Raw genomic sequence first — 19,684 nt, forward strand, 5'->3', positions numbered from 1 at the left:
TTATTCGTGATAACTAAAGTTTACTAAAAGAAAATAAGAACAAATAAAATGTCTTGGTCATGCTGAATGCTTCAATCTGTGTTCATTAATCAGTCAGAAAATAAATTATTTGGTTTTTGACATGACATAATATCGAGCAGTGACAGCTGTATGTATGTATAAGCTACTTCTAAATAAAAGGCTTTATATATATATATATTAATTTTGTAAAATGGGAAAGGAGTCATGAATTGAATCTTTCTTTGCCTTCTATACATTAATAAAAGAGTAAAGTTTGAAGGTCATGTTTTTGGAAGACAATTTCTTGAAGTTTACACATACCAATGGCAATATTATGTTTAAACAAAACTGCTTCACTTATAGATTTAAATATTTTAAAGCATGTGAATATGCAATCTCTGAACAGTCCATTTTTTAATAGTTGATTAGAACGAGCGTCGAATTATTTTACTACAAGCTAATATATAAAATATCTTTGTTACGTTTATGTTTACAAGAGCGATCGGCCTGCCACGTGACTTGTCAGCTGTGGTGTCAGCATGTCACGTGATCCGTCAGCTGAATGTATATAAACTGCTCGGGACGTGTATCGTCAAAAGAGTCAACTGACGGACTCCTCAAGACAAAGATTACAATTCACGACTGCCTTAAAAGACGAGGATTCGCGGTATTCTGATTCTTGTTGTATTAATACATACGGCCCAGGCATACCACTACTTATATTCAATAATAAAGACGGTTTCCTGGAGTCGTCGACCGAGACTTCCTATGTTCTGCCGGGAGACTGAGGAGAGTTTACCGCAGTGTAACGTTAGTTGATCACGCGTATAGGATGAAGCGTCTGGTGCTCGGGGTCTGCGCGGTTCTCACAGTCTGGACACTATTTTCGGCGCCGTCGGGTTCCTCACACCCTCTTGAAGGGGAACAGAATCGGCGAAGCTGAGGTTCGTGGAGGAGTTTGATCGGTTTAAGCTCGGGTTCGGTTGGCATAACGTGTCCTGCGCGGTGTGTAAAGCGATCTTCATCATGCTTGACATTGCGCTGCTGGTGAGGCGAACCTTTACTTTATCTGCTTATTGTCTGTTAAAAATTCACCCGGCTTTGTTGAATTAAAAGTCGCATAATTGTGTATTTGTATAAACATTTTATTTTTGTATATTATCACTTTGTTGTTTATTATAAGAATGATAAAGTATTTTAAATATAAACTTTTAATATGTATTTGTATAATCTTTAGGTACATTTAATTACTAATATATTTTACATTTCTAAATAATTTTATAATAATTAATATTTCTATGCTTTAACCCAAACCTTTATTAACAGAGTGAATCAAACATGGAGCGTGTGGCACATGCTTTGGGAGAGGCCTGTGTTCGACTGCATCTGACCGAGCCTCAAGTATGTCGAGACATCACTGAGCTCTTCCGAGACGATGTCATCCGTGCGCTCCAAGAGTCCTTCCTCTGGCCCTCGGAGGCTTGTGCTGTACTGGTTGGACCTACATGTGGCCATTTTGATATTTATGCTCCCTGGAATGTGTCTCTCCCACGGGTCCCCAAACCCCCGGTTAAACCGCCTACTCCTCCTAAACCAGGGTCTCCACAGAGCAGAATCCTCTTCCTCACAGATATCCACTGGGATGCGCAGTACGCTGAGGGCAGTCTCGTGGACTGTAAGATGCCACTGTGCTGTCGGAATGAGTCTGGAAGGGCCAGCTGGAAGCACACTGGAGCCGGATACTGGGGCACGTATGGTGACTGTGACCTGCCTCTGCGCACAGTTGAGAACCTTCTCCAAAACATAGCCAGATCTGGCCCGTGGGATTGGGTGTACTGGACCGGAGACATTCCAGCCCACAACGTGTGGTCTCAGACCCGTGCACAACAGCTGAACGAGCTCGTCACCATCACTAGACTCATACACAAACACCTGGGGCCTAATGTACCCGTTTACCCAGCGGTTGGGAATCACGAGAGCACACCGGTGAATAGTTTCCCACCTCCGTTTGTACATGGGAACCGGTCGTCCCACTGGCTTTATGACACAATGGCAGAGGAGTGGGCATCCTGGCTGCCAGAGGACGCCTTAAAGACGATACGGTAAAGTACTGACAGAAAAGACTTAATAAAATTGTATAGTACTTATAATAATTGTTTCTTAGTGTTATTTATTATTATTATTATTGTGCGTTTTATTTAATCATGTGACTTTATGTATGAAAAATCTGGAGTCTGAGGGTGCAAAAATAAATCAAAATACTGAGAAAGTCGCCTTTTGAAGTTCTCCAAATGAAGTTTTTTAGCAATGCCTATTACTAATCAAAAAGTTTTGATGTGTATATACAGTAGGAAATGTAAAAAAATCTCCATGGAACATGATCTTTCCTTAATATCCTTATGATTTTAGGCATAAAAAGAAAAATTAAACACTTCTTATTTTACTGTTATTATTGTTATTGTGGTTATTACCATTTAATATATATTTTTAAACCATTTTATTATTACTACTATCATTATTATTATTTTCAACATACACTTATTTATGTGTGTGTGTGTGTGTTTTGTCTTCTCTAGGCATGGAGGGTTTTACACAGTGGAAGTTCAGCGTGGTTTGAGGCTGGTGTCTTTGAACATGAACTTCTGTGCACGAGAGAACTACTGGCTGATGGTGAACTCCACAGACCCGGCGGATCAGCTGCAGTGGCTCGTTCACATACTGCAAGAGTCCGAGAACAAGGGAGAGAAGGTACCAGAAATTTACAGAAAGAAACCAGCAAACCTCTTATTTTGTATTAAGGACACAGAAAACAAAAAGATGTTGAAGCCGTTTGCTTGCTGCAGCAGTTTAACAAGTTGCAGCGTTAGTGTTTGTGGGTTAGAGGTGTTTAAACATCCAGGCAACTGATCTCGCGTCAGACCAGCTTGAAGCGGATGTGTGACCATTGGTTTTTGTGCTGTGTGCAATTTAGCTGTTGCACATTTGGTTGAATTTGGCCATTTTATATTAGATGTCAGTGATCCTTCTATAGCTAGATGTTACTTCAATTATTTTGTAAGACAGACTACAACTTTTATTTAATTTTTTTACAAATTAATTCTTAATTTTAATTTGCGTTTTCTTTTTTCTTTTTTGGTGGGGTTGGTAGTTTAGTTTTAATAACCAGATCTAAGCAAAGCTCTGTCCGTCTCCTCTGGTCTCTCTCAGGTCCACATCATCGGTCACATCCCCCGGGACTCTGCCTGAGCAATTGGAGTTGGAATTACTATCATATAGTGAACAGGTCAGTCACTTTACTGTGAACACATAGCATGGCCAGTCCTGCTGTACACAAGAGTTCACTTTCGTCTGTTATAACCCGTGGCTGAATCAGAACAGCTGCTTGACTGCAGCTTAAAGGGTCATAACGGCTCCACAGTGTCTTTTATGATCACAAGTGTCCCAGTGTTGTAAATATGAGTCATGTTGACTATTAACTTCCTGGTTTGGAGATAATTGAATTTATTTCCCATATGTACCCGGATGTGTATGTAATGCAGTGGTTCATGGTTCACTTTAGCAATCAGTCTGGTTCCTTACTCTATAATTCTCTTTTTTTTTTCCAGATATGAAAGCACCATAACTGGTCAGTTTTTCGGACACACGCATGTCGATGAGTTTCAGATGTTCTACGATGAAGATACATTGACACGTCCACTAAGTGTAGCTTTCATTGCCCCAAGTGTGACCACTTATGTCAACCTGAACCCAGGTACTCACTAAACCATATTAGTTGTTTTTTTTATTATTATTATTTTTTTATTTATTTACAGGATTGTAATACTTTTCAGCAGCTATGTACTAAATTAATCAAAAGTGACAAAAAAAGTTAAAAGTAAATGCTGTTCTTTTGAACTTTCTATTCATAAAATAATCATTAATTGTATAGCGCTGTCTATATATATATATATATAGATAGATAGATAGATAGATAGAGATAGATATAGATATTATATATAAGATATATAATTTTTATTTTAGCATTTAGTTGTTCACACAAAATGGTGGCTTATTGCTGTAATATGCTTTTATGTTCAGGATATCGTGTGTATTACGTGGATGGAAACTACCCAGGCAGCAGTTGGATGGTTTTGGATCATGAGACTTTTATTCTTAACCTGACTCTTGCCAATAACCTGCGCTCAAAGCCTGACCCCAACCCGTCATGGACCTTACTGTACCGTGCATCGGAGGCCTACGGTTTGTCCACACTCTTCCCATCAGACATGGACACTTTGATCAAAGTCATGAAGAATGATGACCGTGTCTTCCAGCGCTTCTGGTACCTCTTTCATAAAGGCCACGTCTCAAAGCCCTGCACAGACACTTGCAAGACGTCACTAATCTGCTTCCTGCAAAGTGGACGATACGACCTTCTAACGCATTGTAAAGTGCTACACGGAGATGTTAGGAAGACAATGTGTTGAAAAAATATGAAACTTGCCATAGAGTTCTAATGGGTTTAATACCACGCCGACGTTACAGACTCTTGATTCATTTAGCACTTTCGTTCGAACTTCTTTTTGTAGCATTTGTTACATTTTGTCCTTGAGATCATCAAAAGTTGACTTGATATGGACATTGTTGATATTAAAAGTCTGCAGTTCTTGTGAAGGTGTGTAATTTAGAACAGAGAACCAAAGTATAATTGGTTGAAAGTGCAACAGGTAGTGACTTCACTGAATCATGTGGTGTGTTAGTGCCTCAGAAAAACCACAGCTGCTCAAATGTCTCGGTCCTCATTCTCACTTATGTTATTCAGTCCTCATTCTCACTTATGTTGTTCAGTTCTCATTCTCACTTATGTTGTATGGTGTGTTTTGCGTCATTCTAGGGTGTTTTGTGTTATCACTTCCTGCATTGACCTGTAGTTTGCACACTGGAGTCTGTTGAAGACCAGTTGTAAAAGATAATGGTTTATTATCATTGAAAACACAATTGATTTAATTTGTAATGGAATGATGTTTTTCTGAAGACTGTGGTCATGTGTGTAATTTTTTTTTTTTTTTGTGTGTGTGAACTGTCGCACTTGCTGAAAATGAGTTTGCAATTACAGCGGGATTTTACGATTGTTTAATGGATTGTCTGAAGGTCTTTATTAAATAAAATATTTTGCAAGGTGATTTGTTTGTAGATTTAAGTCATGTAATGTTCATATGTTTGTCATGAAAACATTTTTGCTGTTGAAAAAGCAATTTTATTGAGCAGCTATGCATTGCAATGCAAACGAATCAAAAGTGACAATGTTATCACAAATTTGTTACAAATAAATGCTATTCCTTTCAAAATCCAATACATAATTTAATTTTCCAAACAATGTATTGCAGTGTCCACAAAACTAAGGAGAACAACTGTTTTCAACATTGATTAAAAATGAGAAATGATAAGGTGCCAAATCATCATTTCAGAATGATTTTTGAAGGATCATGTGACACGAAAGATTGATGTAATAATGCTGAAAATTCAGCTTTGCATAACCGGAATTAATTTCATTTTAAATATATAATTTCATTTTTTAGAATATAAAGTTGCTTGTGCATCTTTTCCTATCACATGTTTTCCTTCCAGTCAACGTTCTATGAATATATTTTGATACAGCACTCTGTGAACAGCCAGCCCTTTCAATAATGACCTTCTGTGGCTTATCCTCCTTGTGGAGGGTGTCAATGATTGTCTTCTGGACAACTGTCAAGTCAGTAGTCTTTCCCATAATTGTGGTTGCAGGTTCTAAACTAGCCCAACAGGTACCCAGTATTTATACTCAAAATTAATCAAGCTCAGAATGGAATATAATGTTTTTTTTGTTTTGTTTTGTTTTTGAAATACTGAATTTTAAAATTTCCTAAGATGTAAGTTATAACGGTCAACAAAAAAAAAAAAAAAAAAAAAAAAAAAAAACTCAACAAATCTAAAATATAAGAAAGTTTTCTTTTTAAAATTAAATTACATAAAATAAAGACCTTTTCCATGATAGTCACATTTTTGAAGATGCACCTGCGTTTAAATGATTCTCATTATTTCATATTAAATCGATTTAAGATATGGCATTCAAATTCTAACTACAGAGCCTGTTGAAACTGTAAATTGGGTCTCATGACTGCTGTAACTCAGTTTTTTCGAATATAAATATTCAAAATCATTCAATGCATAAAACCTGTATAATGTGATGCAGGACGGAACCACTAGGGGTCATCACAGATCATATCTGATGACAGCATGCACTCAAGAAATATTTAAACCTATTTTCAATGTGAGCAGGTGTTTGATATGTAAATACTCTCCTTCTGTATAATTTCCCTCACATAATCATTTTAACTGCTGCTAAAGATGAACAGAAGCACAGTACAACTACCAAAAACAAAAGTACTGAAAAAAAAAAATCACATAAAAAGACAACCAAAGAAATACAAAGTAATTAAAACATAAAAAAAAACATTCAGATTTTATATATCTGTAGATTTATCTGGAGTATTTACATTGGCTTCCGTTTGCAGCTCATCATAACTATACCCCAAGAGACACATTTACTTATAAGAAAAGACTAAAATGGAAAACATCATCCACTGTCAGAAAATTTTGTACTCAAGAGTCTGTGAAAGACGTCTTGATTAAATGCTTTTCACTTACACATTAACTTTTTTGGAATCTAATCCAGGATTAAAGTGCACGGATGTAATTTTTTACTGGAAAGTTTAGAATTTCTCTCTGGAAAATATTAATAATAGTAAATAAATAAATACATAAATATTTTTTAATCAGACTATTTGTCCAGTCAGGCAAAAACACACACACACACACACAAAAAAACATTTTATATCTATAGCTAGAAGGCTGATTTGCTGTAGTTCGACATACTGTATATTATTATTGTTATTATTGAGAACATAAAGATGATAGTTCGACCTGTATTCTGCTACTGCGATTCTCTCTGATGATGCACTAGCCTAAGAAAAAAATCCTCTGTCTGTCTGACATTAGGTCCGTCAGACATAAAATATTTTAGCGGTAATGTGACCAAAAATATTTAAGACCCATCGATACTTCCTCTACAGTCAAAAATCTTTGTGTTATATTAAGGCTGGTTCACACGGCAGGATAATTCGGCCGATTTTAGCCCCGATTCACCCCTTCCGACAAGGATGCTCCGATTATCGTAAAATAATCTGATCAAATATTCCTGCCGTGTGTGGTGTGTTAAGACTGCTCTCCTCTGCTCAGAAGAACGTCGGGACCGCTCCGATCTCAAATCGGGGATATCCAACATGTTGGATTTATTTGGCCCGATTTCTTCTCGTGTGTGGTGTCCCCCGATGACAAACAATCACGCAGCCTGTGGACTGTGGTGTGTAGCCAATCAGAAAGCGCGACGAGGAAGTACTGGGAAACAAAATCAAAACAGCCGGCGTATATAATATAACAAATATAACAAATACAAATAAAGTCAATGGGCATAACTACATCCACAACTGCAGTCCACCAGAGTACATGGAGACGAATATATGAACGTTTAATTCAACGGTTATTAATCTGTGTAGTACGTAACAACATTTCTGAGATAAAACAACAACTTACCTCCATATCATGATGTAGCAAGTATAGTCCATGCTCGCGTTGTCTCCACCTCTTTGACCATCGCCTTTTCTTGTTTTTCTTATGTTTTTTTTTTCGTAAAAAACAAAGCACAAACTATGGCCACTGCATTCTCTTCGTCCGCCATGATTGTTCACTCTGAAGTCACGTTTGATCTCGAGGGATTTTGCGAGATTTCCCGTCTTACCTGGGAGTGCTCGGGAGTCAAATCGGTTCGTGTGTGATGTGTTGATATTGCCGTGTGGCTGCACACCACACACTGAACGACCAAAACTGTTAGACCCGTGATTTTTATCACCGTGTGTGGGGTCTCTCAGGTTTGGAAAATCGGCCGACAATTTTAAAATCGTCCCGTGTGAACCAGGCCTTAGACAGCAACTTCATATTTCATATTTCCCATGTTACAAAAACTGCATTCTTTTAATCCACAATAATTGCTGTTAATAATGTTCATCGTCTGGCTGACTACGTCTTGTATTATTTTTTCTGAAAAGTCCTGTCATACGCGCACAAACTGACAGTCACCACTTAAAAGCTACTAACTACTAAATATTGTAGAAACATAATTTTCTGTAAAGTTGCTTTGTAATGATTTGTATTGTAAAAAGCACTTATACAAATAAACTTGAATTAAATTTAATTGAATGTACTCGTCTTTCCCTAACATTACCTGCTAAACACTACCATAATTTGCTGCTGCTAAGTGGAACCCTAGCTAACTTGTTTTCCAGAAACCCTGTTAGTAATTGGACTATTACCAGTAATTTATCTTGTAAATAATTAAATACAAAAATAAAATGGAATTAACAACAAAAACATTTGCTTGTAATCAAATTATCCTTAAGTCAATCTTATCTCCATTATGTACGTTAACGCCATCATGTTTCTTCTTTTCCTCCTCTTGCATTTTTTCCCAACTTCTGGCTGCCAGAGGGATAAATCTTCTTCATGGTCAAATTAACAAATGCACGAGTAAGCGCTGTACCCCTTTGAAAATGCCGGCGGACGCATCACGAGGAATAAAGCAAGCACATCCTGCATAATGCGAGGGGTCCCTCTAGGGGGGGTGCAGATATATTGCTCCATGTTATAGCTATTAAAGACATTTCAGATTGTTCAAATAGTCAGCTGTCGGGGCCCCCTCAAAATGCTGGGCCCCAGGCAATTGCCTGCCTTGCCTGCCCCAGAGCCGTTAAAAATTATACATTTAATGGCTCTGGCCTGCCTATTGCTACTCCTCTGTGTAGGCCTACTACTTTGCTCATCATAATATTGAAGGTTTTGTGTTGAACATTCCACACAAATTATAAAGAAAACAATTTTAGGATGTTGCTTCTTGTATGTGTGGAATGGGGGCAGATGAAGCATCTTTCTGACCCAGTGGACAGTCTAATGTGGACCATGTGGAACCTGCAGTGGCTGTAAATATTAGAAATGAAAGTCTGGAGGGCATTTCATTGACACATAATCTGGAGATGGGTAAGAACACTAAGTTCCCTTTCAGTCAGTCACGTTCTGCGTTATGTCAGAAAGAAACTGACGAATGGGTTCTCACCCGAGAGCCCAATCACCTTCAAATAGTAACAAAACGAGCCAATGGTACATAGAGTACCTAGCTAGCTCCTTCCGTTTAAGATCCTATCGCCCAAGTGTATTTTCGAATGCATTTCTCTGTTGTATTGGTTTGCAGGACTGAAGGACGCGTACTTTCCTGTCTCCATTCTTCCTCGACACAGACCGTTACGAGGACAAGAGAGCGGTTCCACTGAAACTGTTTCAGAGGCTCCTGGGGCATATGTCATCCACAGCGGCAGTCATACTGCTCGGCTTGCTCCATATGAGACAGCTTCAGCACTGGCTTCACGACCGAGTCCCGAGATGGGCATGGCAACAGGGCATGCTCCAAGTGACCGTCACTCCGGCCTGCCTCCAAACCTTCACCCTGTGGTTGGACCTCTCGTTTCTACGGGCTGGCGCGTTGTGGTGTCAACAGATGCCTCTGCCATGGGCTGGGGTGCCATGTGCAACAGGCATGCTTCGTCAGGTTCCCAGACAGGACCCCAACTTCAGTGGAATGTCAATTTCCTCGAGTTGCTAGCAGTACAGTTTGCTCTGCACCGCTTCTGAGCCCTGCTGAAGGACAAGCACATTCTGGTCCGTACGGACATCACTGCAACCATAGCCTACATCAACCGTCAGGGTGGTCTGCGCTCCCGCCGCATGTCGCAACTCGCTCGCCACCTCCTCTTGTGGAGCCAGAAGCATCTGAGGTCGCTTCGTTCCATTTACATCCTGGGCAGGCTCAATCTCGCAGCAGACAAGCTTTCATGGCAATAGTCTCGCCCAGAGGAATGGAGACTCCACCCCCAGTCGGTTCAGCTGATTTGGGAACACTTCAGAGACACTCAGGTAGACCTGTTTGCCTCTCCAGAAAATTCCCACTGCCATTGTTTTACTCCCTGACAGAGGGCACCCTTGGCATGGACACTCTAGTGCACAGCTGGCCGCTGGGCCCGCGCAAGTATGCGTTTCCCCCAGTGAGCCTTCTTGCACAGACGTTGTGCAAGATCAGAGAGGACGAGGAGCGGGTCCTCATGGTTGCACCTTTTTGGCTCAGCCAGACCTGGATCTCCGAACTCCTCGTGACAGCCCCTCCCTGGCCAATACCTCTGAGGAAAGACCTTCTTTCACAGAGAAGAGGCACCCTCTGGCACCCGCGTCCTGATCTTTTGAACCTCATGTGTGGGTTCTGGACAGGTCACAGAAGGTTTAGGTACCTTGCCACCTCAGGTGGTAGCTACCATCACTTCAGCTAGAGCCTTGTCTACCAAACATGCCTATGCTTTGAAGTGGAACCTCTTCATCACTTGGTTTTCTTCACGTTGTGAAGATGCCTGGAGATGCCCGATTGGGTCAGTGCTTTCCTTTCTTCAGGAAGGGTTGGACCGAAGGCTGTCTTCTTCCACCTTGAAGGTCTATGTGGCCGCCATTTCAGCTCACCATGACTGTTGATGGTAAGCCTCTTGGGAAACATTAACTCAGTGCCTTAGGACCTCAGACCAGCTCTTTGTTTGTTACGGAGGCCAGCAGAAGGGAAAGGCTGTCTCCAAGCAGAGGTTATCCCACTGGATAGTGGATGCTATTGTCTAGTTGGTTCCTAACCTGGAACTATCACTGGAACACAAGAAGACCTCTGTAAACAATACTGAAACCTCACCCACCCTACCAAGTCCTGTCTCCAAGCAGAGGTTATCCCACTGGATAGTGGATGCTATTGTCCTGGCTTATCAGGCTCAGGGCCTGCAATGTCCCCTAGGGGTGAGAGTTCACTCAACTAGGAGTGTAGACTCCTCCTCCTCACTTACAGACATCTGTAGAGCTGCAGGCTCGGCGACACCTGCAAGATTTTATAATCTCCGTGTAATCTCCATGCCCTATCATTTTGTAAGGGACTCCATTCGTCCATTAGTCTCTTTCTGACGTAACGTAGAACGTGATCGACTGAAAGGGAATGTCTAGGTTACGTATGTAACCCTCGTTCCCTGAAGGAGTGAATGGAGACGTTATGTCCCTTTGCCACATCACTGTTCCGCTGAACGGCCGGGTCACTGGGCTCAGCTCCTCAGCGAAGACTTGAGTGTGAGTTGCTTGCGCTGCTCCTTATATACCCGCACACCATGGCAGAGTTTGCGATGCAAATTCCTAGACCAAGGTACTCTGTGTACCATTGGCTCATTTTGTTACCACTCTGAGGTGATTTGTCTCTTGGGCGAGAACCCATTCGTCAGTCTCTTTCTGACGGAACGTCTCCGGTCCCTCCTTCAGGGAACGAGGGTTACATATGTCCTAGATGTTCTGTATAGATTTATATTTAGTAAACCTTTATTGATATTCTGTTAAAATATATGCCTGCATTGCTTATTTTTCTACTTGCATATTTTTCTAAATAGTAGCATTTCTAAACATTACAATGGATTTTATGTGTTTTTATTCTTGGACAACACATTTCTCCATTTCACGTAAAGAATATTAGATGGTCATGTCACAGCTGGTGTTTATCTTAATGTTTCATGCCGTCACATTTCTTTAAATATTAGTAAGCTTGAACAGAATTTCTACAATATCTAGTCATTACGAAGAAAAACAGCCAAAAGCAGAAGAATAATGTTGCTTTTGGTTTATTGAGGCATGGGAAGAATGGCAAATATCGTAAGTGTCAAAACTGAAGGAAGAGATTCGTAAACTGAATAATATATTGCTGATTGGAGAATGGAAAGTTATGCATCTGCGTAATCACAGACTGTCTAGTTGGCTCCTAACCTGGAACTATCACTGGAACACAAGAAGACCTCTGTAAACAATACTGAAACCTCACCCACCCTACCTAAGTCCTGGAGGCTCATTATTAGTTCATGCCAAAGGTTTCTAAGAATCCTGTGCATGTTGTTAATTTGTGGTTAAGCCTTTTCATTATTTTATGAGAATTTATTATTTTCTTAAATTTGGATAAAGCACAGTTAAAAGAAAGTTTATCTCAAAATATTTAAATAGCCTATATATGACAGACTAAAACCAGAGAGCAGATTCTACAGGATTAAACCCAAACTGTCACTTGAACCATTTCTTGTATACTGTGTAAGATGGAGGGGTCTGGACTGTGACTGAGAAACAGATCAATGAGAAAGTTGATTTCGACAGGTAAGTTTGATGTTTTAGATGGTAGTAAATATTTTGGAAAATTTATGTTCTTACTTTCAGACTCAAATAAAGATAAGTATGATAAATTCAGCATTTCTATTCACAGTAAGTGGGAAGATTAATAAATCTTCCCACTATGGATTTGGCTATGGATCTTCAGTCAAGCAAAGATGAATTCTGGCTTGGGAATGATTGTAGTCATACCCTGCTTAGTGATGGTAAGATTTGTATACAAGTTGATCAGTCTGCTTTTCTGCTTTAAAATAAAACTTTTTAAATTCTCTTTAAGAGAAAATGTGATGAAAATTGAATTGATGGACTGGAAAGGAAAGGAGAAACATCCTATGCCATTTATGACAACTTCAAAGTGTCAGATGAAAAAGTATGTTTTTTGTTTTTTTTTGGTTCCTACCTTTAACACCTTAATGCCAGTCTGTGCAGGTTTCTAGGATTTAACAGTGATGAGAAGTGTTGGTGGTATAACAGGTAACGCTGAGGGCTTTTCTCAATTTTATGAGCATAGCTTTTTGTACACTAAACTCTGTGTCTTATGTTACATGTTGCTTACTTACAGGTGTCATGCAGCCAATCTTAATGGGAGATTTTTACAGAGGTGGAGAGTACAAAGCATGATAATGGTGTGGTCTTGGGCACCTGGAGAGGACTGTGGTACTCTCTCAGATGCACGGCCATGAAAGTATGTCCCAGTTCCTACATGGACAACTTAGGGAGTGGAGGAGGACTTAGCAAGACAGCTGAACAGTCTCATCATGCACATTTGTGTATTTTACAGTATACTAACTATAAGATTCACTGTGGTTTAATAAATCTACCAACCACATGACTGGAAATCCTATGTGCATAATGCAAAAAAGAATCTTATATGGACAAAGGAAAAATCTTACCTTTACAAAATATTACAATTCGATATTAAGTAAAATGCTATGCTTATTATTATATGTGTAAAATTTTAAATACAATTATAAATATTGTAAGATTGCATGCATTCATGCATATGATGGCATAACGTATGCATACCATAATAAAGCAGCATCTAAACATACTGAAAGTCTTGACTGAGATTCTAAAACTGCATCAGACTATTTTCTCTTTCATTTTATATATTTAACATAGCTGATAGTAAAAGAAACATTCATAAAATAAATCCATAATTGCCAAAACCCTGAGAATTTGCATTTTCCAGTGTACAAACAAATCCAAATGTGTACAAAATATTTTTTGGATGAATACGGTCCATGTCCATGACAGTGGTTTGCAAAATAATAAAACACTTTTCAAATTAATAGAAAAAAAAACATAAATAAAAATTAAATTGATCATAGGTTTCATTTGAAGTCTTGAAAACAATAATATGAAACACAGAGCTTACAAAATCTGATATGCATGTCCACATGGAGCAAAATATCCTCCTACTATTAAATACAAGCACTTCATTCTACTAAGACTTTTATTTTGAAGTTTGAATTTGCTTTAGCAGAATGCAGGAATGCAGGTTTGATCAGGTGAGTTTATGAATAGTCAGAACCTCTACTCCATTATCCTCACCCAAGTATCCAGAAATGTCCATCATGTGCTGCTCTGACTCTGTGAGAATAAATGGGGAGTTGCTGTAGTCTGCAGAGAGAGGAAGGCTACGACAGCATCCCCTGCTCTGCTCTGAGGTAGAAAATGTGGAACTGCGTTGCCTGTGGCCAGTAGATGACTTAGCCTCTCGTAGCTTTCTGGCTAGTATGTTCCTCTGGATAGCAGAGGGACCTCTTCTGTTCCAGTTCTGTTCTGCCTGTTCACATTGGTCCAGTGCAGAAGATGGGCTTCGAGCCATGCAGTGATGATCTATCAAGGGCTCTTTTGTTGGTGTCACTGGAACTGAATCTTTTGAATTTGACTGAGACCGGGGAGTGTCAACCCATGGTCTTCTCCTGTGGTCCACTGAGCTATCAGTTATTTTAGGACTGGAACAAGACCAAACCTCAAGTTCAGGAAGTGTATGCTCCCAGGGTCTACTTCTACAGCTCCCCTCTGGTAGCTGGCGAGGAGTCACCTGGGTCATGCTTCTTTCTCTGTAGGGTCGGGAAAGGAGCAGCTGCTTCTGGTTGTTCTCGTGGAAGCTTGAAGTTCTCCTGAAGTTGGGATTCTTGGAGTATGGCATTCTACTGCGCTCTACCATCTCCACCCAGTCTGCCGTACGCTCAAGACGATGAGAGCTGGCACTGAATGAAGACTTTGTTGGACTCAGCAACAAGTCCACCTTTTGTCTGTCTGATAAAGCGTTGTTTTTGGAAGGCCATGTGGGTTCTGGAAAGGAAGACCTTATGCGGAAGTGACTGCTGCTTGACTCTTCTGGGCTGTCAAGTTCTTGGGGCACTGGAATTAGACCAGAAGGGGTTGAAGCCATTGCCTCTAGTATGGTGTTGTCAACTGGACTCTGGGACACATGGTAGACTTGAGTGGTCTCTTTTAAGCCCTTCTTTTTCATCTCCTTGAGCTGGTGTTGAGCCAACCGGTAGCCAAAAATAGGAGGAAGAACCTTTTGGCCAGAAGGAGACATCCTATCTGGGTCTTGAGAAAGGGGAAGAGGAAGGGACATGCTCTGTTGATGTGCCAACACACCTCGGTCTGAAGGTCCTTGCTTTGCAGGCAAGGTAAGTCCCTTCTGGAGGGAAGCTGCCTGGAGACTTTCTGAGAAACTGGGTCTCTGCATGCTGTGACCGTAGATAGAAGCCTCATCAGAGTGCTTCCGACCACTGGGAGAGTGCAGAGAGCCACGTTGCATGGAGCTGCATTTTGGAGCACGGCAGAGTTTTCTCCACACTGTGATAAAGATGGTGGCCAGGATCACAGCCAGGCACAGGAAGATCCCAGCTACTACCACTAAATTCCCAATTAGGGGAGAGTTCACAGCTGGCGGAGGGGTGAGAGGTGGAGGCAGGAGCTCCTCTACATAGAGAAAAAACGGTTTATTCTGAAATAATTTTAAAAAAATGTAATGGATGAAAACAGTCAAATGGTTACCAGTGCAATCTTCTAGCGAACAGTGTGATTGCTCCATAACCATGCCAGTGCATTGGATCCCACCAGTAGAGGGCAGCAGACATTCACGAACACGCTCTCGCACCCCTTCCCCACACGTCACACTACAACCACTCCATTGCTGCCACGGTCCCCACATTCCTTTAGAGCAATGATACAGTATTATAGAAACAAAAATAAAAAATACATTGAAAATAATGGATATCATGCATACACACACACCTTAAGCAGCATTAATAAATAGATTTTGTCTCAGGAAAATGGAAATGATGCTTGACTGTCAAAATCCTTGCTAAGATGCCAAAGGTAGTTTCTAAGGCATTTCCAGAGTGTTCTTGGTTATTTTTAACTGGTTGCAATACTACGTTTAATACTTTAGTTTAGAGGTTAGGGCAGGGCCGGGGTGTCCAGTGCTACCCCTGGAGGGCCAACTTTCTCCAGAGTTTAGCTCTCAAACATGGGTTAGAATTAATTTAGGCTGGAGGTAAACTTGGTCGGAAAGTTGCCCTTCAGAAGTAGGACACCGCTGGGTTAGGGTTATAGGTTAGAGGTTCAAATCAGGGTTAGGGGTTCAAATCCCTAATCCGAAGTATAAATTACAGAAATAGTGATAAATGCCTTATTCAGCACTACATAGTGAAATTAGCAAATTAATTAGCAAATACAAATAATTTGCAAAGTTTGCTTTGTGATTCTGTCAGACCTTAATCATTAAACATACTGGTGCTGAAATACAGATTAAATTAGCTATGGTTTGTACATGCTTTGATAAAATCAGACTCACGTGTATGTCTTTGCACAATCACACAGGTGTGTGTCAAACTGGGAGCCTTACTGTAGACAAGTGTGAAATGGAAGCAATACTTATTCCTGCCAGGGTCAAAGATGGAGCAGTTAAACTCAGTCTCATTCTCCCCTTGCATCAGGAAATTGAACGCCAGGTGAGAGGGTGCAGCCATATCATTATTCTCTTCTTTATAAAGCAGAACTTTTCCATTTGTAACCGTACAGGGAGGATCGATTCGACGAACAGTCACGGCTCCCTCACAGCCACTTTTGTAAATGTTATCCACAAGAAGCTTGTAGGAGAAGATGCTGGACATGTAAAGGGGACCAGAGGATTTTAGTTCTTGCTGGGTGTGAGGGGATTTTAGGGAAATCTGGATGAAACCACGCTCTGTCAGAGGGGATGCACATGGCATCTCCACATGTTGTGACCTTACTACTTTAATATTATGCCTTATCCGGTTCTGCACCTTCTCAAAGGTGTTCCTCCCTATCTGGACTTGTTCCAGGTAACTGACGTCAAGGAAGAGAGTTGAAGCTTTGTTGCTCGAACAAGGATGGAAGTTGTTGTTAGTGTACACTCCAATCCTAAAGTCATTAAAGCTCCTGTTGTTGCTGCCACGATCCACAACCAGGTGAAAGGTGGGCCAATGCACATGTAGAACTGGACTCCACCACCAGACGGCACTCATGTTAGACAAGGCGAGGATGTGCTTCTGCTCAAGTCTGAATCTGAAATTACCTGCATACAGGAAGCAAGAGCAGTTGAACTCCATTGACCCTTCTGACTGGTTAAAGGGAAGCGACCTAGAGAGTACTGTGACATTCCTGTCAATGTCAATCAATGACACTGTCAGCCTGTGGACGGTGAAGTTGCTTTCAGTGCTGTAATCCACAAACACACTGGCATTGCTCAAGGCGATGTGTAATGATGGCCAGAGATGGATACCAGCCATTGCTTTAAAAGAAATAACATATAAATTAAAATCGATCAGTACACATAAAGATTAGGAGGCAAATTTGATGAAAAGTTTGTATCTGTGCTATTACCAAGTTCCCTAAAGTAGCATAACATAACCACAAGTGAAATTTTAGTTATTCTTAACCATGCAATATTTTTTCCTTTAGCTATGTGTTTGCTAAATGATTCTGAGTGGTTGTTAGCATGTTGCTATGCGGTTACAAGAATGTTCTATTTACTGTCCCAACACTAAAGAGCCCACTTTCAAGTTGTCCTTCTCTAGCTCAGGAGCTTTTTGCCCCATTTATTTTCCCTAAGGAAAAACATAAGACTGCCAACTACAGGCCTGGAAGAAACTTCACAACATTTTCTAACTTTGCTTTTTGACTTTATTGACACTTTTATTGACAGTGACTAGGACAGGAGGTAATGGGGAGATAAGGAAGAAACAATCTTTAGAATACACAAACTCACCACCACCATTATATGCACCACAGCCTATTGTGACAGAACACGAGCCAACCATTTTTTTTTTTTTAGACATGGATTAGACCTCATGGTTGGCCTCTAATATTACTGTAGATTTTCACATTTAAGGTTGTGCCTTTTGAGCGAGATGAAAATATCATGTTATACTCCTTAATAATAATGCAACACTGTAACACATTCAAGTTCAGGTAAATTTTTCAAGTTTTAGATAAGTTCTACAGCTGTACAGTACTGTTGTCTAGTCCTGCAGTATGAGAACTTGAGAAGGCTTTGTGATTTATGAACGCTGCATGTGTGGGTCACTTCCTGCAGAAAAAACAAATGCATCCAGGGGAAGAGAGGGCAGGAAATGTCAGTGACCCCCCCCCCCTCCATTTTCCTCTCCAACTATTCACCACGGTGCACTTGAAACTGGCAATCACTGACCTTCATTTAAACTCTATTTTTTGTATGAGAATCAGAAAAGTTGGATTATATAACTGAGCATTTGTGGGGCTGTCAAGATTCCTGCAGATGTAATGAGAATCCAATGGTTTTATTACACCCGTTACATTGTAGATTTGGATTTCCCTTCCTTGCCACAGTCACCTATGGTTTGCACATTCTGCTGGGCATTAAGGCATGATTTTCTATAAAGTTGAAGGCATAGGGCATACAAATAAAATTGATTTGACTAAGCTCCAAGACAAAGTGTTCTTTAAAATGTAAGGATATCTTCTCACCAAATCCCATCAGGAAGAGCAACACAAATGGGGTCACTGTAGGGAAACCCTGTGTCATTCCGACTTCTGCGGCCTCTTATCTTTCTTTGTCCACATCACCCCTGTCCACCTTCATTCACTCTGTCCTGAGACAGACACAAGGGATAAATTAAGTACATTTATTCTACTTCCATACAACACTTATTTGTTTTGGCAGTCGCCTGACTCTTTCATGAGACTATTGAACGGTAATGTGGAAATATGAATTTGAATATCTTCTTGATAATCTCACATTTTAACACATAGTACATAAACTATTCATTACATACATACAATCCATAGCCTACAATTACACTTAATAAAAATATAGGTTTTATACAATTGCCTTTCTTTAATTTTTAATTCTTGAGCAATATTTATGGGAAAATATGTATTGCTTAGAAACGTCTATTAAAACACATTTTCAATATATATATATATATATATATATATATATATATATATATATATATATATAATTAAACAATACTATATATAATTTTATTACTTTAAAATGAAATTGGGTTTAATAGATGTATAATGACATTATGATGTTGCTGGAACACAATAGGCTACATTTTAACACTCCAGAAACGTCCACATTCCCGTTACTTTGTTACTTATAACTTCTTACTCATATTTTCCTGATATATGTTATCCTTATCTTATACAAAATAAAATAAAAACTCTCGTGCATTAGAGATATAACCAAAACCAGTCAATATATTACACTTAAATGCTAAAATTAAAAGGTAAATAACCTAAGGAGGTAGATGATAAAGTATTCTACTTACATATCAGATTGAGTCGGACGAATACGGTATGTTCTTGTATCCTGGTCGAGCTGAATGACACCGCGTTACCGTCAGTTTTGTTTTTTAAACGTTAAATGAATGAACGTCACGGAGCGACACCGCTCTCAGGCACGCTCCCACGAGCGCGCTCTCATGTTTGCAGACCGTGAACGCGCGTTCCCTTGCTTCCTCTACTGGCTGTTTTTAGGGAAATTAAGTTAGGATGCGGTCTGATCCCCCCCCCCCCCCAACCCCAAAAAAAAAAAAAAATATTATATATAGATTTTATTACACATATTCAGTGTGAATCACTAATTTCTCAGCGACCGTGCAGATAGCTCTGCTGGCTCTCTATTAATGCAGCCAATTATCTACTATAGTTCATGTTACCAAACATAAATGTCAGAAGTTAGCGTTTAATCTCTTCTGCTTATATATATATATATATATATATATATATATATATATATATATATATATATATATATATATATATATAGATTAAACCTATCCTCAATAAATCTCATCACAATGAA

General features: G+C 39.8%; 2 protein-coding genes across 2 annotated transcripts; one reads left to right on the plus strand and one right to left on the minus strand.

Annotated features, from left to right (window-relative positions):
* The first annotated feature begins 516 nt into the window (after positions 1-516).
* Positions 517-5,332, plus strand: LOC113092440 (sphingomyelin phosphodiesterase-like). Its single transcript, XM_026258034.1, is given in 8 exon segments — positions 517-917; positions 920-1,047; positions 1,327-2,102; positions 2,577-2,748; positions 3,208-3,223; positions 3,226-3,283; positions 3,606-3,751; positions 4,078-5,332. Coding segments are annotated over 8 exon segments (1,770 nt in total). The 5' UTR covers positions 517-832; the 3' UTR covers positions 4,467-5,332.
* A 7,931-nt stretch (positions 5,333-13,263) lies between these two features.
* On the minus strand, positions 13,264-19,387 carry LOC113092429 (thrombospondin type-1 domain-containing protein 1-like). The gene is made up of 5 exons (XM_026258017.1): positions 19,149-19,387; positions 18,337-18,461; positions 16,163-17,122; positions 15,361-15,519; positions 13,264-15,285 (listed from the first exon to the last, which is right to left on the minus strand). The coding sequence occupies exons 2-5, from the start codon at positions 18,392-18,394 to the stop codon at positions 13,847-13,849; spliced, it is 2,616 nt and encodes an 871-aa protein (XP_026113802.1). The 5' UTR covers positions 18,395-18,461; positions 19,149-19,387; the 3' UTR covers positions 13,264-13,846.
* Between the last annotated feature and the right edge of the window lie 297 nt (positions 19,388-19,684).

The sequence above is a fragment of the Carassius auratus genome, unplaced genomic scaffold, assembly GCF_003368295.1.
Source record: "Carassius auratus strain Wakin unplaced genomic scaffold, ASM336829v1 scaf_tig00214588, whole genome shotgun sequence".
NCBI classification, from domain to species: Eukaryota; Metazoa; Chordata; class Actinopteri; order Cypriniformes; family Cyprinidae; genus Carassius; species Carassius auratus.